Genomic DNA, 21,229 nt, shown 5'->3' on the forward strand with positions numbered 1-21,229 from the left:
AGCCATTTGAAATGCCTGCGGGGCATCCACATGGCTGGAAGAATGTGACAGCCTGTGGGAGAACTGCCAAGCAGCATGTCCTGAGGCATCTCACATGGCACTTAATCCATGTGCTTGGGCATCTGAATCCCACTAGTAAGCTCTAAAGCCCCACATGGATTTGGGAAGTTAAACATGAAGTTCTTGTGGATCTCCTGGTGTTCAGTCTTGGTGTAGTATTACCTTCCAAAGACTGTGGCATCCAAGGTATGCTTATTTGGTTGGTTAATGTTTATAAAGAAGTTTGGCATCCATCCAGGTGACAACACTACCCACATATAAAGCCATTATCTCCAGAGCTTCCTATGAAAATCTTGATATTTACCACCCACTGGCATTTACATGAAGTGTAGTATTTGCAGTGTAACCTGACACTTAGAATAGGAAAAGTCAGTTTAACAGCCTGGAGCAGTAAATGTTAAAATGTGAGTTTTCATTTACACAGAAGTCCCAGTTTCTTTCTTGAACATTGTGAAAGGGACATGGTGTGAACATCCCAGGATTTCTCTGACACTTATCTCATTGTGTTAGATTAATTTGTTCCTTTGCAGGACACAGTGAGCTTTTTGGAAGGAATTTCTCTTTCACTTTGTAACAACTGACCAGGAAACCAAAGTCTTTGTGACTAAAAGCTAATTACAATTTTATTTCTCCTTTGCTTGGAACAGGTGCCTATTCCCTGTCTATTCGAGACTGGGATGATATGAAAGGAGATCATGTCAAACATTATAAGATTCGTAAACTTGACAATGGTGGATATTATATCACAACTCGGGCACAATTTGAAACTCTTCAGCAGCTGGTTCAGCATTACTCAGGTAATTTTTCAGATAATACATGGCACTCTGAAGTATTTTAAAACAAAAGTGTTTGCTGCTGAGCTGATGTATGTGTAAGATGCCTTAAAGAGTCATTTGATCTATGACTCTTGCTTGTTGTAATGCATCTTCTGTTATCCCTTTCCCATTACAGTTATAAATGTCTTTGAGTGCCATTCACAGGATACAGCAGCAGAGCTTTTAAAACCTAACACTTTACTGAGCTAAAGGTTTTGTCAGCTCTCCCTCTTCTAAGCAAACAGAATTACTGAATTTGACTTGCACATCTCCAAGCATGAATTCCCTGTGAACAAGCAAGTGCTAAATATGTGCCATTTTGCAGCACACTCTTGCTAATAAGCAAATAGGAATTGTGTTGTGGGATTCAGTCACCTAAAGCAATGGCCAAAAGGTTTGCATATATTACCTGATAAATTGCATATATTCTCCCACTGGATTTTTGTTCTATGTGCAAAGTATTAACATTTAAATTATGTTAAATAAATAAGATGGTATGGGTCTTTCTTTATGTACACTATTTGTGTCCACCCACCAAACTTTTTTTTTTATTATTCCTGTGAATAAAGTGTGGCATACACTATTCCAAAAGTACATCCTGTTGTCACTGGCAATTGGTGTACAGCAAATGCAACTTTAAAGCCCCCCCAAGCTCTGCATAGGACAACTGGTTCTTACACAGAAGACTGCCATGCTTCTCAGCATGGTCATTTTTTAAGCAGAAATTTCTATTTTTAATTATTTTGCTTATTGGGGTTTTTTTCCCTTTACTTCAGCTTTTCATAATATTAACAGATTTCCCCCAGTGCTTGCTGCTCAAAAACTTTTCATAATTTTTACTTGGGAAATCAACTTCTCTGTGGGGCATTTTTTCTGTGTTCTTTGTATTCTGTCTGCTGTATTCTTATGCTATTCATACTAGACATCTGGCTGTCTTCTCCACCCAATTCCTGATGGGTGTATGCTGCCAGGGAGAATTTCTAGTTGTTTCTGGTGACTCTACTTCAAGCTAAATGAGGTATAAAAACTCACATATAGGGAAGATAATTTCCAACCTCACTGTACCAGTTGATATATGTCAAATTTTAGTTTCCTCTGGTCAGCTTATTTGGGTGACATATTTCCCATGCACCGATGCAGAAACAAATAGATCTGGAAACAGCCATTTCTGTACAACATGGAGGCATAATCAGCAGGATCCAGGCAGGGTAGTTCTAGAGGTATGGTACAGACCTGCACTCCAGAGGTTTCCCCTGCAGTCTCCAGGACCCAGGTGAACACAGGAGCCCTCATTCCGTGCCAGCCCCAGCTGACTCATCCGTAAGGACTCCCTCTAACTGCCTGCTCTGCACTCCGAATTCTGGGAGAGCCACAATGTGCAGTTGTGCCAATGAGGTAGAGCTTGCTGTTGCAAGGAGCTTCAGTGCTTACCCACCTTATGATGCTGACACAAACTGTTCACCTGCATAGCAAGAAATTCTGCACAGAAGAATACAGATTATGTTTGAGTCTGCAGTACAATTGCAGTTCCCCACCTTGTTCTGCTCTGCTGCACCTGCTTTAAGATGCAGGTCACTGTGCAGGCTTTATATTGTAGTCTGCTCTGTGCAGCATGGTATACTCCTCATCAATATGTGTGTTGATGTATTTTATATATATAGATACAATTGCTTTTACTCTTGCCAAAATATCTTGTGTGACTTTTGTCACAGTTCAGTCTTCTGTGAAGCTTTGCAAGAGGTAATATAATGAACCTGCCCCGAACAATGTAGGACTGCCTGCATATGCTAATGAAGATTTGCTCTAGAAAGAATGTCAGAAAAAGTCTTTTGCGTGACACCTACAAAGACACCTTTTCACAGAGCAGAATATAGAAAATGCCTTTTCCCAGGCTACAAAATATCCACCAAATGTTCCTGGCTGTGATTTTTCAGAAAAAACAAATTAATCTTCTTCATGTTGCTTTTACTCAGTACAGAAACAATTTGTCTTGTAATTTACAGATTATTTTTAAAAAGCTATCCTGTACCATAGTAAACCAGTTACTCAAGAGGTTATCTTAATGCAGCATTGTGGGAGGAGGGAAATCCTGAGTCTGCAAGAGAAGCCATTGGCAGTCTACCTTCCATTTCAGGCTTTGCAGAGGCTAAAATATTTCCTGTTCTGTCTCAAATGAGTATGTTTCAATGTTCAATTCCTAATCTTCCAGGATGCTTTGTGGTATGCAACTAACAGCTGTTGTGAGTAGCATTGTTTTTATGCTTACTGTATTTGTTTCATGTCACACTTTTTTTTCTTTCCTCTCCTTTGCTGTTGGCTTCACTTCTGGCTCCATCAGAGAGAGCTGCAGGTCTTTGCTGCCGCTTAGTAGTCCCCTGTCATAAAGGAATGCCAAGGCTTACTGATCTGTCTGTCAAAACCAAAGATGTCTGGGAAATTCCACGAGAGTCCCTACAGTTGATCAAGAGACTGGGAAATGGGCAGTTTGGGGAAGTATGGATGGGTATGGAGCAAAATAATTATTCTAAAATAGCTCTCTGTGTGGGGATTACAAGATGGAAGGTGAAAATGTAAGACGCTGTGAACCATAAGAAAAGAAAATAGCAAAGCTCAAACTGTTAGGAAAAATGTCTTTGGAATCATGTCTTTGACTTTGAAATTCTTTAATCTTCAACTTTCACTATAATTGATGGCAAAAGAAAACTGAAATTCTGTGTTTCCTTGGAAGGTCTTGATTTTGACAAATTACCGCTGTCTTAATAATAAATCAAGGCTCACATAGTAATCTCTTGGCTATACCAAGAAGCCTTTTTCTGCAAGCTAACAAAAGAAGTCCTTACCTTCAGCATCCAAAAAACAGTGTTTGCAAATGAACTTTAATGCAGCACTGAGAGACCCTCACCTTCCATCTTTCTCAATGCATGCATAATTTTGGATTATAAGTGTGTTTTTTTTATTAATTTCCTCTCCTATAGAGAAAGCTGATGGTTTGTGTTTTAACTTAACTGTGATTGCTACGAATAATACTCCACAAACTGTTGGATTGGCTAAAGATGCATGGGAAGTTGCACGTGATTCATTATTTCTGGAACAGAAGCTTGGTCAGGGGTGTTTCGCTGAAGTGTGGCGTGGTAAGGCAGAGAATATATTTTGCTTTGGATGGATCTTTTAAGGCCCTCTTGGCAGAAATAAACATTTCAAGTATAGATCTTAAAGCTAAAAGATCAGAATAGTATGAAATGTTAGTTTATATTGCCTGAAACAGTCAAACCTAAGTACAGTAATCCATGGGGAAGCTTCCTTTCACTTGCACTCAGTGGTATGAGAGGTCAGGGCATTAAACTTCATTAATTGCATTGGGTTTATTTGGGTGACTACACAATTGCTAGGTATTAAAATAGGAATGATGCTACACCTGTAAGGCAGAATGGCTAACCAGAAATTAATCTGGTAAGTAGACATTTTTCTTTCCTCGTGTGTTGTAGCACTGATGGAATCAGACCCTGAAAACGTTTCCATCCACTCTCCCAGTTTAAAAATAATGGCAAATATTAGCAAGCTGATAGTGTCGAGCTAGCTTTCCTATGCATCCACTTCTTCAAGTCTGTTTTGAAATTAGTATCTGGAGCAGAACGTGGTATAGACATCAGGGACAACAGAGGCAAAATTTGCTGGGCCCAGCTGACCCCCCACTTTGAAGTTGAGAAATACTGGCCTTTTCCAAATCCACTGACATTGTTTTCTGCACACCAGCGAGCTTAACTTACCCATCCTGGGCCCCATTCTTTTAATGAGTATAAAACAATAGCAATTTACAATTTACATAAATCTTAGTATGGCCATAGCATTGAAACACAATATAGTGGCCATTTCATGAGACGTGGCTCAATTTCTGTGCCAAATTGCATTCTGTAGAGACTCTACCAATTCAAATAAAGAATATGTTGTTTCTTCACAAAAATTTGGTGGGGCAGTTTGACCACTCCTTTTGTTGCAGTGACACAAAAATATCTACAGCCAAAACAACCAGTGAGTTCTCCTGGGTTCTTGCTGCTGTTTTCCATTGCAAGACTACAGCAAGGAGCACAGCAGCAAGTCTGTGAGATTTATAGAATTTATAGGCTAGAAATATATAAATTTATAGAATCTCACAGAATTACAGTTGACCTGTTGCAAAGAAAGCTGCCTACATTTTCTCTTGGCGTCTCCAGATAACTGCAGTTTCTCCTTCTTGTTCTCCATCTTGAATGCATGCACAAGTTTCCAGGTGATGTTAATATTTAGTGGCCATCTCTGTGTGCCATAGATCTTAAACCATTACAACAAGTTAAAGGAAAAAATGTAAAAAAAAAAAAAAAAAATCTGCTATGAGACATAAAATGCCAAGTACAAGTACCAGGTATCTGTCAGAAATGCAAAAATTATTATTACAAGTATGAAATTAATTTTCTTAATGTACAGTAAAAATATGTTAACAACCCTGAAGCATTACCAAATTGGAGTAGATTAACACAGTAAAAATTAATAAAAAATGCGTTAAGTAGTAACTAACTACATATGGGAGGAATTCAGAGGGAAGTCTATGCTAGTTTTTTATTAGAGAAATATACCTAAACACAACAAGAAAATTTAAGAATTTATACTGGAATCGGGGCTGAGAGGATAAGTTAACATTTTTGTTTGATTTTCTTTTTTTAAACTGGAGAAATTCATAAAAGTATTTAAAAACAGACTTGCTGAAAACACTTCATGGTAACAAAACGAGTCCTGGGATTTTTATTAAAACAGATAGTAAACAGCTAATCCTGTTAACGCATGAGATGAAATCCTATTTTCTTAATGCCGTCTGGTGCCCGTGAAACTCTGGTTTCATTCCTGGTTCATATAATTTGTGGTACCTCTGCAAAGTGGCCGTGACTGATAGCACACTGCAGTCTGGAGCCTCAGTGACTCCAGACAAAACACGCTCCTGGTCACCCATCAGAAAAGATTTTGGCCACCCTGCTTGAAACTAGAGGCAAAACCACATCCTTCCCAGCTTACACAGGAGTGCCACTAGAGCAAAGTCCTGCTTCAGCTCTGGTTTGAGGGACTGAGAGAAATTAAGGCTTCAGGAGTCCTCCTGAGGAGTGCTGGGGTAGCAGAGGTGGTAACTCAAGGCATTGCTCCACTGACAGTACAGTGATACTGTCAGTGAACTGGCAGAAGGAAATCAAGGTATAATGAAAACCAAACTTGCACTGCATGCTTTTGACTAATATGTGCCTCAAGCCCCCCCAGACATTTGGGATTGCCCTTTAAAAGTGAGGAGCAGCACAGGAGCAGCAGCTCCTCCACTGCTCTTCTGCCGTCCTCAGTTAGGCAAGGTGGACCTGGGACCTGAGCATTTGCACAAAAAAGAACCCATGTTATGGCTCATTTTATGCTCTGGCAGGTTGCAAAATCTCATGATAAAATTATTTTGGCTTAACCAGTTCCCTTGCAGCAGCTGAGCCCTGTTGTTGTTCATGTACTTTTAACAAAGCCAAACTGGGTTATTTTGCACATTACCTTTTTTCATGACACAGACTTTCTGTAGGCTTTCTGCTATCCTCATGCTTAAGTGCAGAGAGGCAGTTTTTACCCAATGTGATTAATTCCTGAAGTCATTTAGTATTGTTCTGCCTTATCACACAGCAGCTCCTTATCTACAGATCACATTCAGAGCCATTTTAGCCCTGACTCTGGAGCACAGTTCTGGCTAGTCTGGACAAAGGACAACCAGAAGGCACTTGGGAAGTGGTATTTCTGCCCATTTTAATTTTCCTTCCTTTTCATTCCCACACAAAAAGCAAATAAAAAACCCCAACACAAAACAATCCCCCATCCCCTCCCGCTGTTAGCATAAATAGGTCTTCTGGGTTTTCTTTCTTTCCAGTCCTCCTCCCCCTTGTAAACACACAAGTGAAGCCCCACCTCTTGCAGGATGCCTTGAGTCAGTCTTCCCCAGCTCTCTCCAGGTTCTGGTTCAGGCTTTTGTGTGTTCCAGAAGGCTTGGTAGGTGATGGCTGAAAAATGATGCAACTTCTCCATTTCAGTGCTCACCACAAGTAAAGAGCAAACTGAAGTGGACAGGAACCACCTCATTTTCTATCAGCAGCTCCTGGGGATAAGGAGGGGAAGGAAAAGGACACATTTCAGTTTGGAAACACACCCGTGTTTTATATAATTACATCAATTCAGGATTTGTTTCTTGGGAAGTTTTTTTTTAATATTTTTTTTCATCTGACTCAGAACAGAAACAAAACATTAACATGTCTTGCAAATGAGGAGTTCTGGGTTTAACCAGTTCTGTTGTCCAAATCTGTGAGTGGAGCTGTGTTGCTGCCTGTAGCAATTACTTGTTAGCAAGGGAATACATGAAGATGGGTTTCAGCAGTCCCACGTTTCTTACTCAGAGAAACAGAGAAGGTTTCTGTGGAGATCACTGGAAACATTGTCTGAGCAGGACAACAGCAATTGTGCCCCAGTGCCAATGGGAATATTATTTTTCAGTGTAACAGAAAAAGACTAAAATATGAAGGAGGCGTGGGAGGAATATAATGATAAGGCAACAAGGGAAACCAAACTTTAAAAAAAAAAAGTTATATTAAATGTCCTTGCTATTTTTTTTCTTGGTTACATTAGGCGTCAGACAGAAAAAGGAGCAGAAGATATTTAATCTAATTAGTGTCTGTGCTTGTAGGTACGTGGAATGGAAATACTAAAGTGGCTATCAAGACCCTGAAGCCTGGCACCATGTCTCCAGAATCCTTCTTAGAGGAAGCCCAAATCATGAAGAAGCTAAAACATGACAAATTGGTCCAACTTTATGCTGTGGTATCTGAAGAGCCTATCTATATTGTCACGGAGTACATGAGTAAAGGTGAAGCCAGAGCTGCTGTGCTCGATAATATTTATTCTTTACTGCTGCTCCTTGGGGATACAGAGGGAAGTGCAGCGGGGTGCACGCGAGGAAGGAGAGAGGGAACAGGAAACTAGAGTCACTTCTGGCTTCAGAAGAATTATGAATTCCACTATGAACTGGGCCCAAAACCTGATGTACAAAGAAAATCTGTTCTAGGGGAGAGAGAAGTTGGTGCAGCCTAAGTGATTCCAACTGCATCTAAACGTTCCTGACAAGTGATTTGCATTTTCTAGGTTTGATGATACTACATGCTGCTTCCCAAAATCCTAGCTTTTCCAGGCATCAGAGAGTTCTTAAGGCATCTTCCTTCAGTGTTTACTTGTTGGCCTAGGATTTCTTTTTCTTCGTTGAGCCAGTCCTGTCACTGCACCTTGTTCTCAGATCACCCTTCACTTTCAGTCCGCCCCATTTATCATCTCAATACATGATTTGCACATATTATTCTTTCCCTCCTCTTTTTCCTTCACTTTCCCATTCTCCCTTCTCTTTTCCTTAAGCTACTTAGCTGGTAATGATGCAGTAAAATGAGAAAAAGAAAACTTTTTGCTCCATCAGATCTCCAGCAGGGGTGCTGAGAGCAGAGCAAAAAATCTGCTTGTTTTGGATGAACCAAATAGGAAACGTAAGTTCTCACAGGGAAGTTTCATTGTGCATTGGAGGATACACTGAAATTTTAAGTGCATTCTTTCAGTCTATTTGGAGTTGACTTTTATTTTCCTGGCAGGTGCTTGCCCACCTCCCTCCTCCAAGGCATCCAAGCCCTGACTAACTCACACTTTAATCATATGTCTCAGTGACAAGCATATGCTTTTTCCCTTTAAAAATAAAGACTTTTCAAAACCCTTCTGAAGTATGTGGTTTATTTTGGCTAACTTTACTAGTTTGTACTGTAACATTTTACATCTTTGGATCTGAGTTGAGGCTGACGATTTATCAAGGGAGAAACGCTTAATCATCTGTCTTTTTCCTTTATTAAACCAATCCACTGACCTTATTTAAAGGAGACTCCCACACTTTCAGATACAAGATTAGGACAGAAGCTGTAACATCCTAGGCTCTTCTTTTAAAGCAACAGGGTACTTTCTTGTTTTCCCTTGCACAGGAAAGTGATGTTCTTATAGCTTTTGCTGAAGTTGATTTCATTTCATCTCTTCTTTGTCTTCTAAAATTAATGGCTCATGCTGTATTTAGTTCTGGGTTACCTAGAGGAGGAGCACTACGAATTTCTAAGGAAAAATAGCCTTTGCTAATGCTGTCCCCCTTGGGCTCACCAGGCTCCGGGCTGACCTTTCTTTTGGAACAGGTTGAGCTGGGATCTGACTTCTTCCATAACTTGTGTGGCTTGGAACTGAGCTGCTGCTTTGCAGCTAGCTGAGGTCTTTAGAGAGCAGCAGGTATGTAGTTTTAAGGAGCACTGGAAAAGTTAAGAAAGATCAGCTTTCTCAGTAATGGTCAGGAAAATTTAAAACAATGATGTTTCTTTTCCCTGCAACTCTCGTACTAGTGGCACATTCTTCTGCAAGCCAACTTTAAAGAGTGAAGTGAGTACAATAGGAGAATTTGAAGATATTATGGGGTTTTTCAAAACTGTCCCTTGAACTTGAAACATTGCTGTCTTTAATATTGCACATATTGCTGCACCTCCATTCTGATGAGTTGTTTTCCTGACATCTCTCTGTTGTGTCAACTCTGCATTCACAGGGAGTTTGCTAGATTTCTTAAAGGATGGAGAAGGAAGAGCTTTGAAGTTACCGAATTTGGTGGACATGGCGGCCCAGGTCTGTCTTCAGAGTATTGAGCACTGAGGTGTACATGTTTTATAGCCCATGTATGTATGAGTTGGTTTTAAATGCACCACTTGTGTTTCCTGCTGCTCGCAGGTGGCCGCGGGAATGGCGTACATCGAGCGGATGAATTACATCCACAGAGATCTGCGGTCTGCAAACATCCTGGTGGGCAACGGCCTAATATGCAAGATTGCCGACTTTGGACTGGCAAGACTGATTGAAGACAATGAATATACAGCCAGACAAGGTAAATGCAGCAGCACATGTAGCACTGAGTGTCATTCTTGTGACAGGGAAAGAGTGGAACATGGTTTTGAAAAGCTCTCTCCTATGCTTTGGGGCTGCTTTCAGTAAATCCTGAACTCATATTAACTCCTAGTCAGAAGTTCACTGCTGAATGCATGTCCTAAAGAGAATGTCTTATTTCTTTGTCTTTTCTTTGAAAACCAAAATGAAACAAAGGTGATGAGTGATAACACAGCTGGAAGTGACAGCAAAGACAAGATCCTCATGGTGCAATAGCAAAGAGGATATTTTACTTACTGGCTGTGAGACTCTGAACGTGGTAATCCAGAAAAGTGTATGTAGGGTATTTCTTTTCTAGTGTGCCTACTAACCACTATTACCACTCCTGTACTATTCTTATTTTCTTTATTTCAAACAGGTCAAAGAGTTGTGCCTCTGTGCAATGGAGCTGTGTCTCTCTGAGTGCTATGTTTTCTTTCTTCTTAAAAAGTTGTTTTAATAGAAATGCCATTTTCCAGTGCCACACAGGGTGCTGGGCACCAACAACCACTGATACACTATAGAAGTGTATCAAAGAGTTTCGTAGCTTTTTCTAAAAAGCGTGTGTGTTCAGACTGAGCCATGACACAGATTCTTTGTAGTTATTCTTTACAAGTCATGCTTAGTTGTCAGATGTTGGTCCAAGCTGCAGAGCTACAGTTTTGTTCTCTTTCTGCTGGCAGTACTTTGTTAGTGCTTGCTCAATATGTGTTGGTAAACACCACTCCATCTTTTCAGTGCCAAAGCCAAGGAGGGTCCTGTTAAACCCTGTTGTACATCACCAAAAAGCACAGGCCAGCTAAGTACTTTATAACCTGCATTTACTCCCTCCTCTTGTGAGTTTCTTCTCTTGAGCAAAGTCCCTGTTTCAGCATGGACCCTGACATTAGTTCTTAGGAAACAGCTAACCTCTTTCTGTAACTTAGTTCTTTAAGTGTTGACAGAAGGAGCCAGAGAGTTTCCAGCATGCCTTGCCCTGGCATGCATGGAAGCATCCTGGGAGCAGCAGCAGCAGCTCTCAAGCTGTTCTCACCCCTCTGAACTGCTGTCAGCAGTACCCATTCACAGGGATGTGGACCACAGGCTACAGCCACCCTAAAAGGTGCCTGCTTCACATTCAGACAGCAAGGCCTGATTATTTTGGTGGAGTCCTTGAAGAACCCGTGATAGATAGTAATGCAGAGCCTTAACCACTATTGATTTCAGCCTGAGGATGGGAATTGCTTCTTGCTAGAAAAAAATAGGTTTGTGTCGTTCTCTCCAGAGCAATAAGAGTGTCTGGAGAGGCTCTGGTAGACAGAAAGCTGCCTGCTTGCTGTTCCTGTGTGTAAAACAAGAAGAGTTTTCCCTGAACAAGGCAGGCAGATCCAGTCTGCAAAATGGCTTTGAAACAGTGTCCTATATTATCTCCATTTCTGCCTGGTTTTCTGCCATGTCTTTTGTTTCCTTTGGAAACCACCCAATTTATAGTTTTACGTGACTAATTATTTGTTTTCATAGACAAGTATGTGACCTACTTCTGGCCAAACCTCTTCAGGCTCCTGATCCCTAGGAAATCCTATGATGACCCGTTTGCCTCCCAGTTTAAATCTCTCAGAACAGTTTTGCTCTCTTCACATGTTAAAAAAGCTGTGAAAACCTGCCTGACATTGAGGAGAAGTTTTGATTTTTAAATAAAAATCACTAGATTTGAGGTGGGGAAACTTTGAGAAAAGTATAACAGGCCTGGCAGGGAGAAGGAGCATAGCCATGGGTATCTCCTGCCCTTCTTTCATGGCAGAAATCACTTTTATTGAGGTTAAAGTGTCTGGGAAGGGAGAATTCGTTTGGCTTTTAACATACATTGCTGATGATCTGGAGGTCTGAGTAACATTTGCCTGGCTTCATCTCCTGGTGCCAGTATGGAGAAGGCACCCATCCTTCCCATACTTGAGGGTGATGGACAATACTTCCTTCCCCTGACCTCAGAGTCAGGCTGAAGCCCTTCAGAGCTACAGAATTCCTTAAAAGAGAAAACCCAAAGGGCTGTAACCACAGGCATCATGTGGAAAGGTTTTCCTACTTTCACTAATATTTTTTGTCCCTTTCTTAAGGGTAGCTTGTTCTAGGAGGGGGTGCTTTTTTGACCAAGTAGCACACACTCAATTTACACATCATTGCAATTAACCTGGCTTCCAAGCCAGGGTGAGCCTAAGACCTTTAATTTATTGAGGGATAAACATGGTTTCTAATGCACCAATGGATTTTTTTTTTCACCTGGAATTCAGTTCTGGCTTGTTTAGTTAAGCTTCAGTTTGAGCAATGCTTGTTGGAGACCACAGTATCAGGAGGAAATGGTTGCCTCTGCTTGTTTCCCATGACCTATTACTTCAGCCTCCAAGGGGATGCATCTGGGGACTGCTCTGTTTATCTAGCTGACTACTGCTTCAGTGGGAATTTTGACACAGGAGGAAAGCTTGGCCAGCAGAGGGGAGGGGAACGGGGAGCGCTCCAGACTGGCAGCTCCTGTGGGAGAAAGGAAATGTTTTTCCTTGCAAAATCTGAAGATTAAAGTCTCTGGTCACTCTCTCCTCAGCAGTCATCCTTCTTTTGGCTTAAGTGTGTTAGTACAGAGCTCATTGTTGGCGTGGGGAAGAGGTGGTTTTCTCCAGCTTTGCTTGATCTCCTACTCCCTTCCCCCACTGTCACTTTTGTCTCTGATTAAATATTTTGAAAGGAAACAGATGGGGATGCTTTGAGCCCCAGCGGGCTAGAGTGCAGGATTCCTGAACCTGTGTGGGTATTACTTAGCCTGGTGGTAATGTTTTACTGACCAGTTTATTTTCTTTTGGGTTTGAACAAAGGAGGCCTGACTGCTCCTGATTTATGAGAGGTAAATAAAAAGCAGTTCGTTGTCTGCACTGCCATTTCTCAGCAATTGTCGGGAAGGAAAGAGATGGTCATGCCACTAATGATTTAAAGTGTGTGACTAGCAGCTATACACTGCCATTAAATAATACAAAAAAACCCAGTTCTTGGCTTGTAATGAGCATTTGGCTCCTCTTGCTCTTAGAGGAAGTGAGTAATCAAAGGGGAAAAACATGCCTGTTCAGAGTGACGCCCATTTCAAAGGCTACACTGGGGGACTGTATTGCAGCCTGCCCCACTGGGGCTTCTTTAGGCTGTTGCTGTTGCAACATCTTCCCCGGACACACTCAGTGTCAGGCATGGAGTCTCGCTTCCTTCCACTGGTGATGATGCTTGTGTCAGCCTGGTAAGGCAAGATTTAAAACTCCTGGTATCCTACAGGACAAAGAGAAACTTCCCATCACTTCCAGCAAAGAATTTCCCACGCAGTTCTGCTACCCTTACACTTATATGGTTCACAGTTAAGTGGAGTTTTGGCCGAGTACATGGCATTTTTGTGCTCCACAGAGTCGCTGGGTTAGAGTTGTTCTATTCTAAGCAGCAGCAGCTGATACAAATTTAAAATTTTCTTAATAAAAAAAAAGTGCAGAGTTATTTTCCAGGCCATGTTTCTACGGCACACACTAGCAGCACTTGCAGTAGTGCCATTCTAAGCGCACATGAAACAATAAAGATCTTTCTGATGCCTTCCAGATGAGTCAGAGCTATTTTGGGAGCTCTAGTACATGTTTGTAAACTCTCAAATCATTTTTGCCTCCTTAACACTTAGAAATAACTCCTTCCTGCCCTGCATAAAATCAAGTGATGCTTCTTAGTTTGATTTCCTAGAAATAGGCAGGGATGTTTTCCCCCCTTCCAGGCTCTCTCCAGTCCCTTTGTAGGGACTTGTTCCCCAGCTAATCAGACCTGTTTTGTTTGTGACTGACTGTACTGCAGGCTGTAGCATCCAGGGCTTTGACCTCACTCTTGACCTGCCGTTCCCTGAGGCAGCCCAGGAGCGGACAGGAGAAAGGACTCCTGGTTCTCAGCCAGCGAGGTCCCGGAGGGATCACTGATACATGCCTGCAGAGGTGCCATCTGCCCTTCGAGAAGGAGCACAGCCAGGTCAAGAGGAAGGGTGAGGGGAAGGGGGGCTGCAGGCAGAGAGCCAGAGGGGTGTTCAGGCCCGCGGTCCCGCCCCTCGCCCCCCGCTTCCTGGGGAGGAGTCCGCCTGCAGAGCCTGCTCCTCAGCGCTGATGTTTGCCAGGCTTGTAATTTCATGTTCATTCTCACAGCACAAAAAATGTGATTGCACAGTCCCTCCCACACGGCACTCATCATCGCCTGCCGGGGCTGACTCGTTTCCTGTTTCATGCTTGCTTCAGCACTTCGTTTTTACCTTTTGCGGCTTTCCCTTTCCAGCCCCAGAAGCAATTCAATGCCACGCTACATTCCCTGATTGCTAACCCAAGAGCTCCACTAGTTTTTCGGTCTTAGAGCTTGGGGTCCTGCATTGGGTTTGGTTTTAAGGTACAAGAGGTAGCAGCTTTGTAGCATTTCCGGAAACAGGATCATTATCAAGCTGGCAGTGGCTCTGGGGAATGAATTTCAGAGGTTTCTGCTTCATCAAGATTTAGATCTGAAAAGAAACCAAAGCTCTGAGGGATTTTCACTTGCCTCAGAAGAAACCGTGCTGAGAGTTGTATCTCAAGGTCACTCAATCATCCCAGCCCTCTCTGCTCCTTCTCATCACATGACCTGCTTATAGCCAGCAAAGAATTAAAGCAGGGCCATGGATTGATTTTTCCCAAGGAAATCCTCCGGGGAGATAACCTGTGTGAATGCCTGGGCAGAGCCGGGCAGAGGTCCCAAGAACAGGGCTGAGCCTCACGAAAATCCTCACAGGCTCAGGGCTGGCTGCTCTAGCCATAAATTGTATCAGTAGCTTTGGTTTCATGTGGCTACAAGTAGTGTAGAAACCCAAAAAAGGCTTTCTCCAGGCTGAAATGTTTTCCAAAAAAAAGGGGACTGAGATAAAAGCTGCAGATTAGTACCTTGTTTTGGGGCAAAGACAGGCTATCCTGACCTGATGAATGCAGTGTGCTGTTGATGTTTATGTGTGGGGTTACTGATGTGCTAGTTTGTAATAAAATAGGTTCCAGCAAAAAAAAGAGAGAAATCCCTCCCCCACTGATGCAAAATCTGCTTTCAAAGTAGGAGATGGGCTGCCTTGTCAGCTGGGGTAATTTGGCTTATCAGATTTATTAACATGCTTGTCAGTAATACACGTTTTATCTGATGCTGTAATTTGTTTGCAGCACAAAGTCAGCTTGTTTAATAAGCTGCTGAGGCCTGGGCAGAGGGAGGCGGTGGGGTTTTTAATCAGTGTGTTGGGAAGAGAATAAGCACAGGAACTGTGTGTTTGTCCATCACGAGCCACGCACAGCGTCAGGCCTGTGTGAACGCTCCATGTAGTTACAGCAAGCAGGAGGCTTCGGGGCGGTGCTCAACACATTTAGGAATTTTTGTGTTTTCACAGCACTCCACTGTCTCTGTCTCCAGTGCCAGGCATTGAATGAGAGGCAACACCTTGGAGGGATCCCTGTTGGACAAACACACACACCCCCATTCACACAAGCTGTGTGTGATCCCCTTGTGTTCTGGCAGTGCACGTGTTGTACCTGCAGGTGACCAGCCTGGTGTGTCCTCACTGGTCTCTGCTCTCCCTTCACTGACAGCTCTGCCATACTGGATTGCAGACTCCCTTGGACTGTCTAGCTTCCAACATGTGTTTCAGGGCCAGAAAACCATGAGGCAGAGCTCTGCTAGCAAGCTCTCTGCCAACCTTGCATTTTTCTCCTCCCCATCTACCACTCCAAATCTGTCATCTATCAGGAAATACTGCACAAACTGCAGAACGTGATTTTTTATGTTAGTTGCTTTAGACAGAGAAACTTCCATAGCAGGGGCAACATGGAGAGGTAATGAATAAGCTGTCCTGTCACTGGAAAATCCACAGCACAGACCATTTGTCTTTCCAGCAGTGCTCATCACACTCCAGTGAGGATTGTACTGCTCTAGTTCTCAGGAAAAGGGATGTCCTGGAATTGATTTCCCTTCTCAGGGACTTACCTTGCTTCTCATCTTCCTGTGGTTTGACAACACACCACATACTCATCTCCCAGTACCACACTGGCCGTAGGTTGAGGAAGATAAAAATACTGGGGGAGTTGGCCACAAAAGAGTCTGAAGAGATTTTCTTCCTCCAAAGATGAGTTGTAGGTGGTTGCTACCTTTGGATCTGAGTATGAAGCACAAGGGAATTAGAGCAGATTTGGCCAGGTTTCTCAGAAAAACACAGCTGATTAAAGAAAAAAAAATTGTTGAATAAAATGTGTGCAACACATGAACAAGTAAACCCCCGTGCATGGCCATCTCATACAGCACCAGGAAACCTCCGAGGCTTCAGGTTCCTGGCCAGCCTTCCTTCGTTCAGCTGGCACGGGGTGTGTGTACTGTCTCGGCTGCACACAGGACAGAGCCGAGGGACACCAGCCCTCACGTTCAGGGCTGCCTGCACAGGCCCATCTAAAGGCATGCACTGCAGGCCTAGGGAACCTGACCACCAGATACACACAGCTCACAGTTTTTTTTGACATGGGCTGTACAGCCCCAGGTTCTCCCAGCAGCTGGAGCAGCCAGTTGCCAACCCCACGTGGCTGCTGGTGCTGCTGAAACAGGGCCAGCTTCCAGGACAGAGGCTCAAGTGATGGCAGCTGCTGCTGCAGAGGACTCACACATCACAGCCAAGGCAATTTTTAAGAGAAGATGAAGCTCTGCAAATTTTGAGTCTTGTAAACTAAGACTGGTCACACAAAGAAGTGTAAGTGAGGGAGATTGAGACCAAAGCCAAGCACCCAAATTTTAGTTCTTGCCTACATATCTACCAATGAAAATACATGAGACAAACTTTAAAAAGTGAATAAGCATCCAAAAATCCTCCAGCACCTTTGCAAATCTAACCAGTGATGTGCTGGTGCTTAACCAGACTTAAGTTCCTGACTTCAGGCATTAGGGATTTGAAACCTTCTCTTGCATCTTTTTCATCCTTCAGCAGAACATTTTCAAGTCATTTAGCAGGACTTACTTGAGAAACTGCAATTTTCCCTAGGAAAAAAAAGTATTTATTTTTTAGTACTAGTCTCTCTTAGGATCATTTATGTGTAGAGCAGGAAAAATTTTAGCACATCCAAGTTTTACTAAGTAAGGAGATGAGGATTACCATGTTTACTTTGTACTCTAAATCACATCAGCTTGGGGTGTATGGCAGAAGATGCAGGACATTGAGCACTGGATGTGATGGCAGAACAGTGCCAGCAGGGAACCCTAAACAGTGCCATAAGTTCACTCCCCGAGAGTGATTTGTCCACATTGTTGCACTTTCACACTCTTCGTGAAAGCAAAGGAACTTTTATGAGAGGGTGATGTGAAGTCGAAGTCAGTCTGTTTCCAAATCCAAGAGTGTTTGTCACTGGGGATCAGCAATAAGCAAATGCAACTCTTTTGCCTGTATGTTAATACAAGGCACCAGGGAAATGTCTGCATATTTTTTCGTACATACTATGAGTTAGTTATTACCACAAGACTTTTCTTTAAAGTCATACTGAAAATATTTTCCCTAAGAAAACAGTAAATGATTGGAAAAGCAAATAAATCAGTGTTTAAAGGCTTGTTATCTTACTATCCTTACTGCAGCTGGCTCCTGCAAGCTCTGATGATGGATGAGCACATTAGAACTGCACGTATTTAAGGCACTACACGCTTTTCAGTGCCAGGAGCTTAAAGTACACTGTCAAGTTATAAATCACAGGCCAAAGCTGTGCCTTGACATCAGGCACTCCAAACAACTCAAATGGCAGTACTATTTTAAAGTCCTTGCATGCTTCTAATAATATAGTAGATTTGCTTTTAATTTATGTTTTCACCATGTTTGTTTGCATTTTGCTCAGCTTGAGCAGGCAAAATGGGAGGTACATATCCAGTATATCTCAGTTCTGGTTGTATGTGCTAACTGTGTTCAACTTGCAAATATTGCAGGGAAATGTTAATCTAAAGCACTTTGGGAGAAATTATTTCTATTATATTTGGCTTGTTTGTTTTTAAAACCAGGGTATTTTTTTTTCTTTTTATGAAACTTGAAACTTGAGTTAAAATGTCTTATCCTTCTCTTGGGATGTGGAACAAACTGACCTCTTCCCTGCTTAGTCTTTCCTGATGCCCTACACATTCTGCCTGCCTGTCCTCTCTGACTGTACTCCATGGAGCTGTTGGTTAGCACTCCTCTGCAGCTCCTTCCACCTGCACATGTTGCAGAACACAACAGTCACCCGTGAACTGGTGCTTTGGTTCTGTCTCTGTTCTGGTTAAGACTCATGTATTCTCTCTTTAGGTGCAAAATTTCCCATTAAATGGACTGCACCAGAAGCGGCACTGTATGGAAGGTTCACAATAAAGTCAGATGTGTGGTCTTTTGGGATCCTACTGACAGAGCTGGTAACAAAAGGGAGAGTGCCATACCCAGGTAAGAAAAATGTCCTGCTTCACCTGGAAAAAGGAGTGGGAATGGGCCATATGTTTAAACTGGAATGTTTATTTATATTCACTGAGCTCAAAGGAGAATGGCTATAATGTGTAAGTTTTGTGTATGCTTGAAAACAGTTCTGACTCAAAGCTGCTTTGTGATGGTCATGATAAAAATGACAAGGGGGCAATTCAACATTCTCATTTCTAATGTTTTAATTGTGCTCAGTTCAATTAATATAATTTCTAGACAGCTAATGAAAGCAGTGTAAAATTATTATATTCTGGAGCAAATAGCTCTCCATAGTATTGCATTTACTTTAAGATACCAACAGTTAAACTCCCACAGAGGTCTTACTCCATTTTTTCTGTCAGTCTGGTTCACTGCAAGGTTTGATGGCTGTCTGAACGTCTGGTATTATCAAATCTCTTTCTCATGAACTCTTACATTTCAGTCCTTGCTTTTGAGATGGATGGAAAGGGAAGAAAATAGTTCTGTAATGTGCAGACCAGAGCTCATGGCAGGGTCACAGCAGGGCCAGATTCTCTGCATGGGGGAACTGGAGGCCCCATGGCTCTTTGTTGAAACCCTGCCAAGTGTCCAATGGATTAAGATTTGTAGGAGGGGGTGATTGGATCTGCCTATGCAGAAAGAGCTTTTCATTCTGTTGCCCCCCTGAAGATTGTAGGCATTCAGGTGAAGAGGAAAGGGGTGAGGTGAAAGCCATGCATTACACGGAAAAGAATTTAATCCCTTCTTTTTCTCCTCAGCACACATATTTATAACAGGGCATGCTCTGCATTTAAAGATGCATCTAGCTGCATTTTTATTCTTTTTATTAAAAAATAAAATTCTCTAAATACTCAACAGTCTGTGTGCATTGCAGCTGATGTAATGGAAAGTGCCATACAGCAGTTTCAATTTTCCAGTCTGTGCTGTGATCAAGCAGTCAGATCCATATATCAAACTGAGCAGGAGAAGCATCAAGGTGGAGTTTAGTTTATCCTGTGGTGTCTCACACCACTTCAGAAGCCTGAACTCAGCAAAACTAATCTTCCAGATTTTTACCAGGAATTTCAAGTTTGCCAGCACCTAGCAGCCAGTAGCTGATAATTTGAGAAGAAAATATGGGGACTGGAAGGCATCTCACGATCAGCAGTGAGCTTTGGCATGATTAACAGGGAGCAGCTTAGCAAAGGTGTGGCTGTGACAACTGAATGAGGTAGCAGAAAATATGATGGCACGTTTCTGTGGGATGGATGAGTCCCTCTGCCCAGCACTTCCCCATGTGGGGTGTTCCCTCCAGTCAGAGCAGCTGTGTCACCAGTCAGCACAAAGGTCTTCCTGCCATAATTCCTGATAGTGGTGTGGGAAAGCTATGATTTCTGCAGGCTTATTGAGGGTTAAACGCAGACATGAAATGGTGCGCAAAGGTCAAAGACAGAAAAAAGATGTGTAAGATTTAGTTGCTGCAGCGTTGCTCCCTGTGGGCAATGTTCCTGGCTGGGCTGCAGGAATTCTCTAGTGACTGCTAGCAGAGTGAGTGCACAAGGGCTGTCACCAGCCAGGGCAGACTTAAGGTGAAAATCCCATTCCATGCAACAACAAGCCCTATGTTTACTCACAAGTCTGTAACTGAACACAGTGGTGGCCATGGCTGCAGAGGATGTCTGCACTTCATAAATGTTTCTTTCCCTCACCAAAGGAGAAGGAGTCCAGAGGATGTGTGGTTAAGTGCTTGCAATATATAACTTCTTCTAGGAGCCATGACAGTAATCTCAGGCATGGGCTGTGTCCTGAAATTCTGGACAGTTTTATTACGTGGCAGCTTGAGCATATCAAAGACAACCAGCGGCATCTCTCCTCTTTCAGCACCATCCTACCCTTCATCCCTCACTACATAAAGCCCTCACATGCCGAAAGTCCTTCCAGCTCACTCTGCTCCACCTGCACTAGGAAGACACCAAGTACCTGTACCTGGAAGCAATTCTTTGTGTGTTACATATCACTAAGTCAGTAATTTTCTGGACAGTCATGTACTCCCTTGGCTACACCCTGCCCATGCTCTATGCCAGGGCCATTCCTCCCCAGCAGCACTCCCCCATTGCTCATCCAGGAGGCCTTAACCATTCTCATGGTTACCATCACTCCCCTCTGCCAGTTTTACCTAAGGGCAGCCTGGATCTTACATCTGGACGTCCAAAGTCTTTACAGATTTCAGTCCAGTCTCATTCTGCAGACCCTAACTGGGAAAGCCTTTATAGGCTGAGGCAACAGTGGAGAGGAACTGGGGCCTTCTCAGAAGGATCTGTCTGCAAGTGGATTGAAAAGAGAGTTTGGATTTCCCAATGTGACAAAGGCCTTCTGAGCTCCTTAGAAAAGACTCTCTTTTCCCCTGACATAGAAAGGACCATCTATCTCCTGCTTCCTGCTGGGAAGAGGAAGGTCCTTGTGAAGGACAAAGTTTTCATGAATACTTATCCCTATCTGAGATAGGGAGTAGGGGCCAGATGCACCCACAGGGCTTTTCCTGCCATCATGGCATGGCTTGCACGAGGAGGAAAAAAGGGATTTCAGTCACCTGACTCAGCCCTTTTCACCCAAGTAGGCAATCCATAGGTGAGAGAATGAGGTCTGTTGGCACTGCCAGCCACTTTGGCACCCAAGATGTGACACTGAAAAGTGTCAGCCTTGAAACAAAGAGGGTCATGGAGCTGTCTGTCTGCTGTAATATCCAGTTTCTGAAATAGTTGTGGGCATGTTGCCCTGATGTTCCTGCTTACAGCTTGTAGCAGGCTGGGGGAAGTGGAGAGAAGCCCTCAGACAAAGGGATTGCTCTCTTGCCTGACAAGCTCTTAGTGCCTGGAGA

The 21,229-nt window shown here is 42.9% G+C and overlaps 1 protein-coding gene across 1 annotated transcript in view; it reads left to right on the top strand.

Moving 5' to 3' along the window:
- The window catches only part of FYN (FYN proto-oncogene, Src family tyrosine kinase), a gene marked incomplete at its 3' end in the record, with an annotated part of 136,118 nt that overhangs the window by 108,005 nt on the left and 6,884 nt on the right, over nt 1–21,229 (top strand). The window contains exons 8-13 of the mRNA XM_082302608.1: nt 708–857; nt 3,851–4,006; nt 7,600–7,779; nt 9,523–9,599; nt 9,702–9,855; nt 18,229–18,360. Of these exons, the coding sequence (XP_082158734.1) occupies nt 708–857; nt 3,851–4,006; nt 7,600–7,779; nt 9,523–9,599; nt 9,702–9,855; nt 18,229–18,360 (849 nt within the window). The remainder of the gene's footprint in view (nt 1–707; nt 858–3,850; nt 4,007–7,599; nt 7,780–9,522; nt 9,600–9,701; nt 9,856–18,228; nt 18,361–21,229) is intronic.

This window comes from Coloeus monedula (genome assembly GCF_965178545.1).
Source record: "Coloeus monedula genome assembly, chromosome: 2".
In the NCBI taxonomy this organism is placed as follows: domain Eukaryota; kingdom Metazoa; phylum Chordata; class Aves; order Passeriformes; family Corvidae; genus Coloeus; species Coloeus monedula.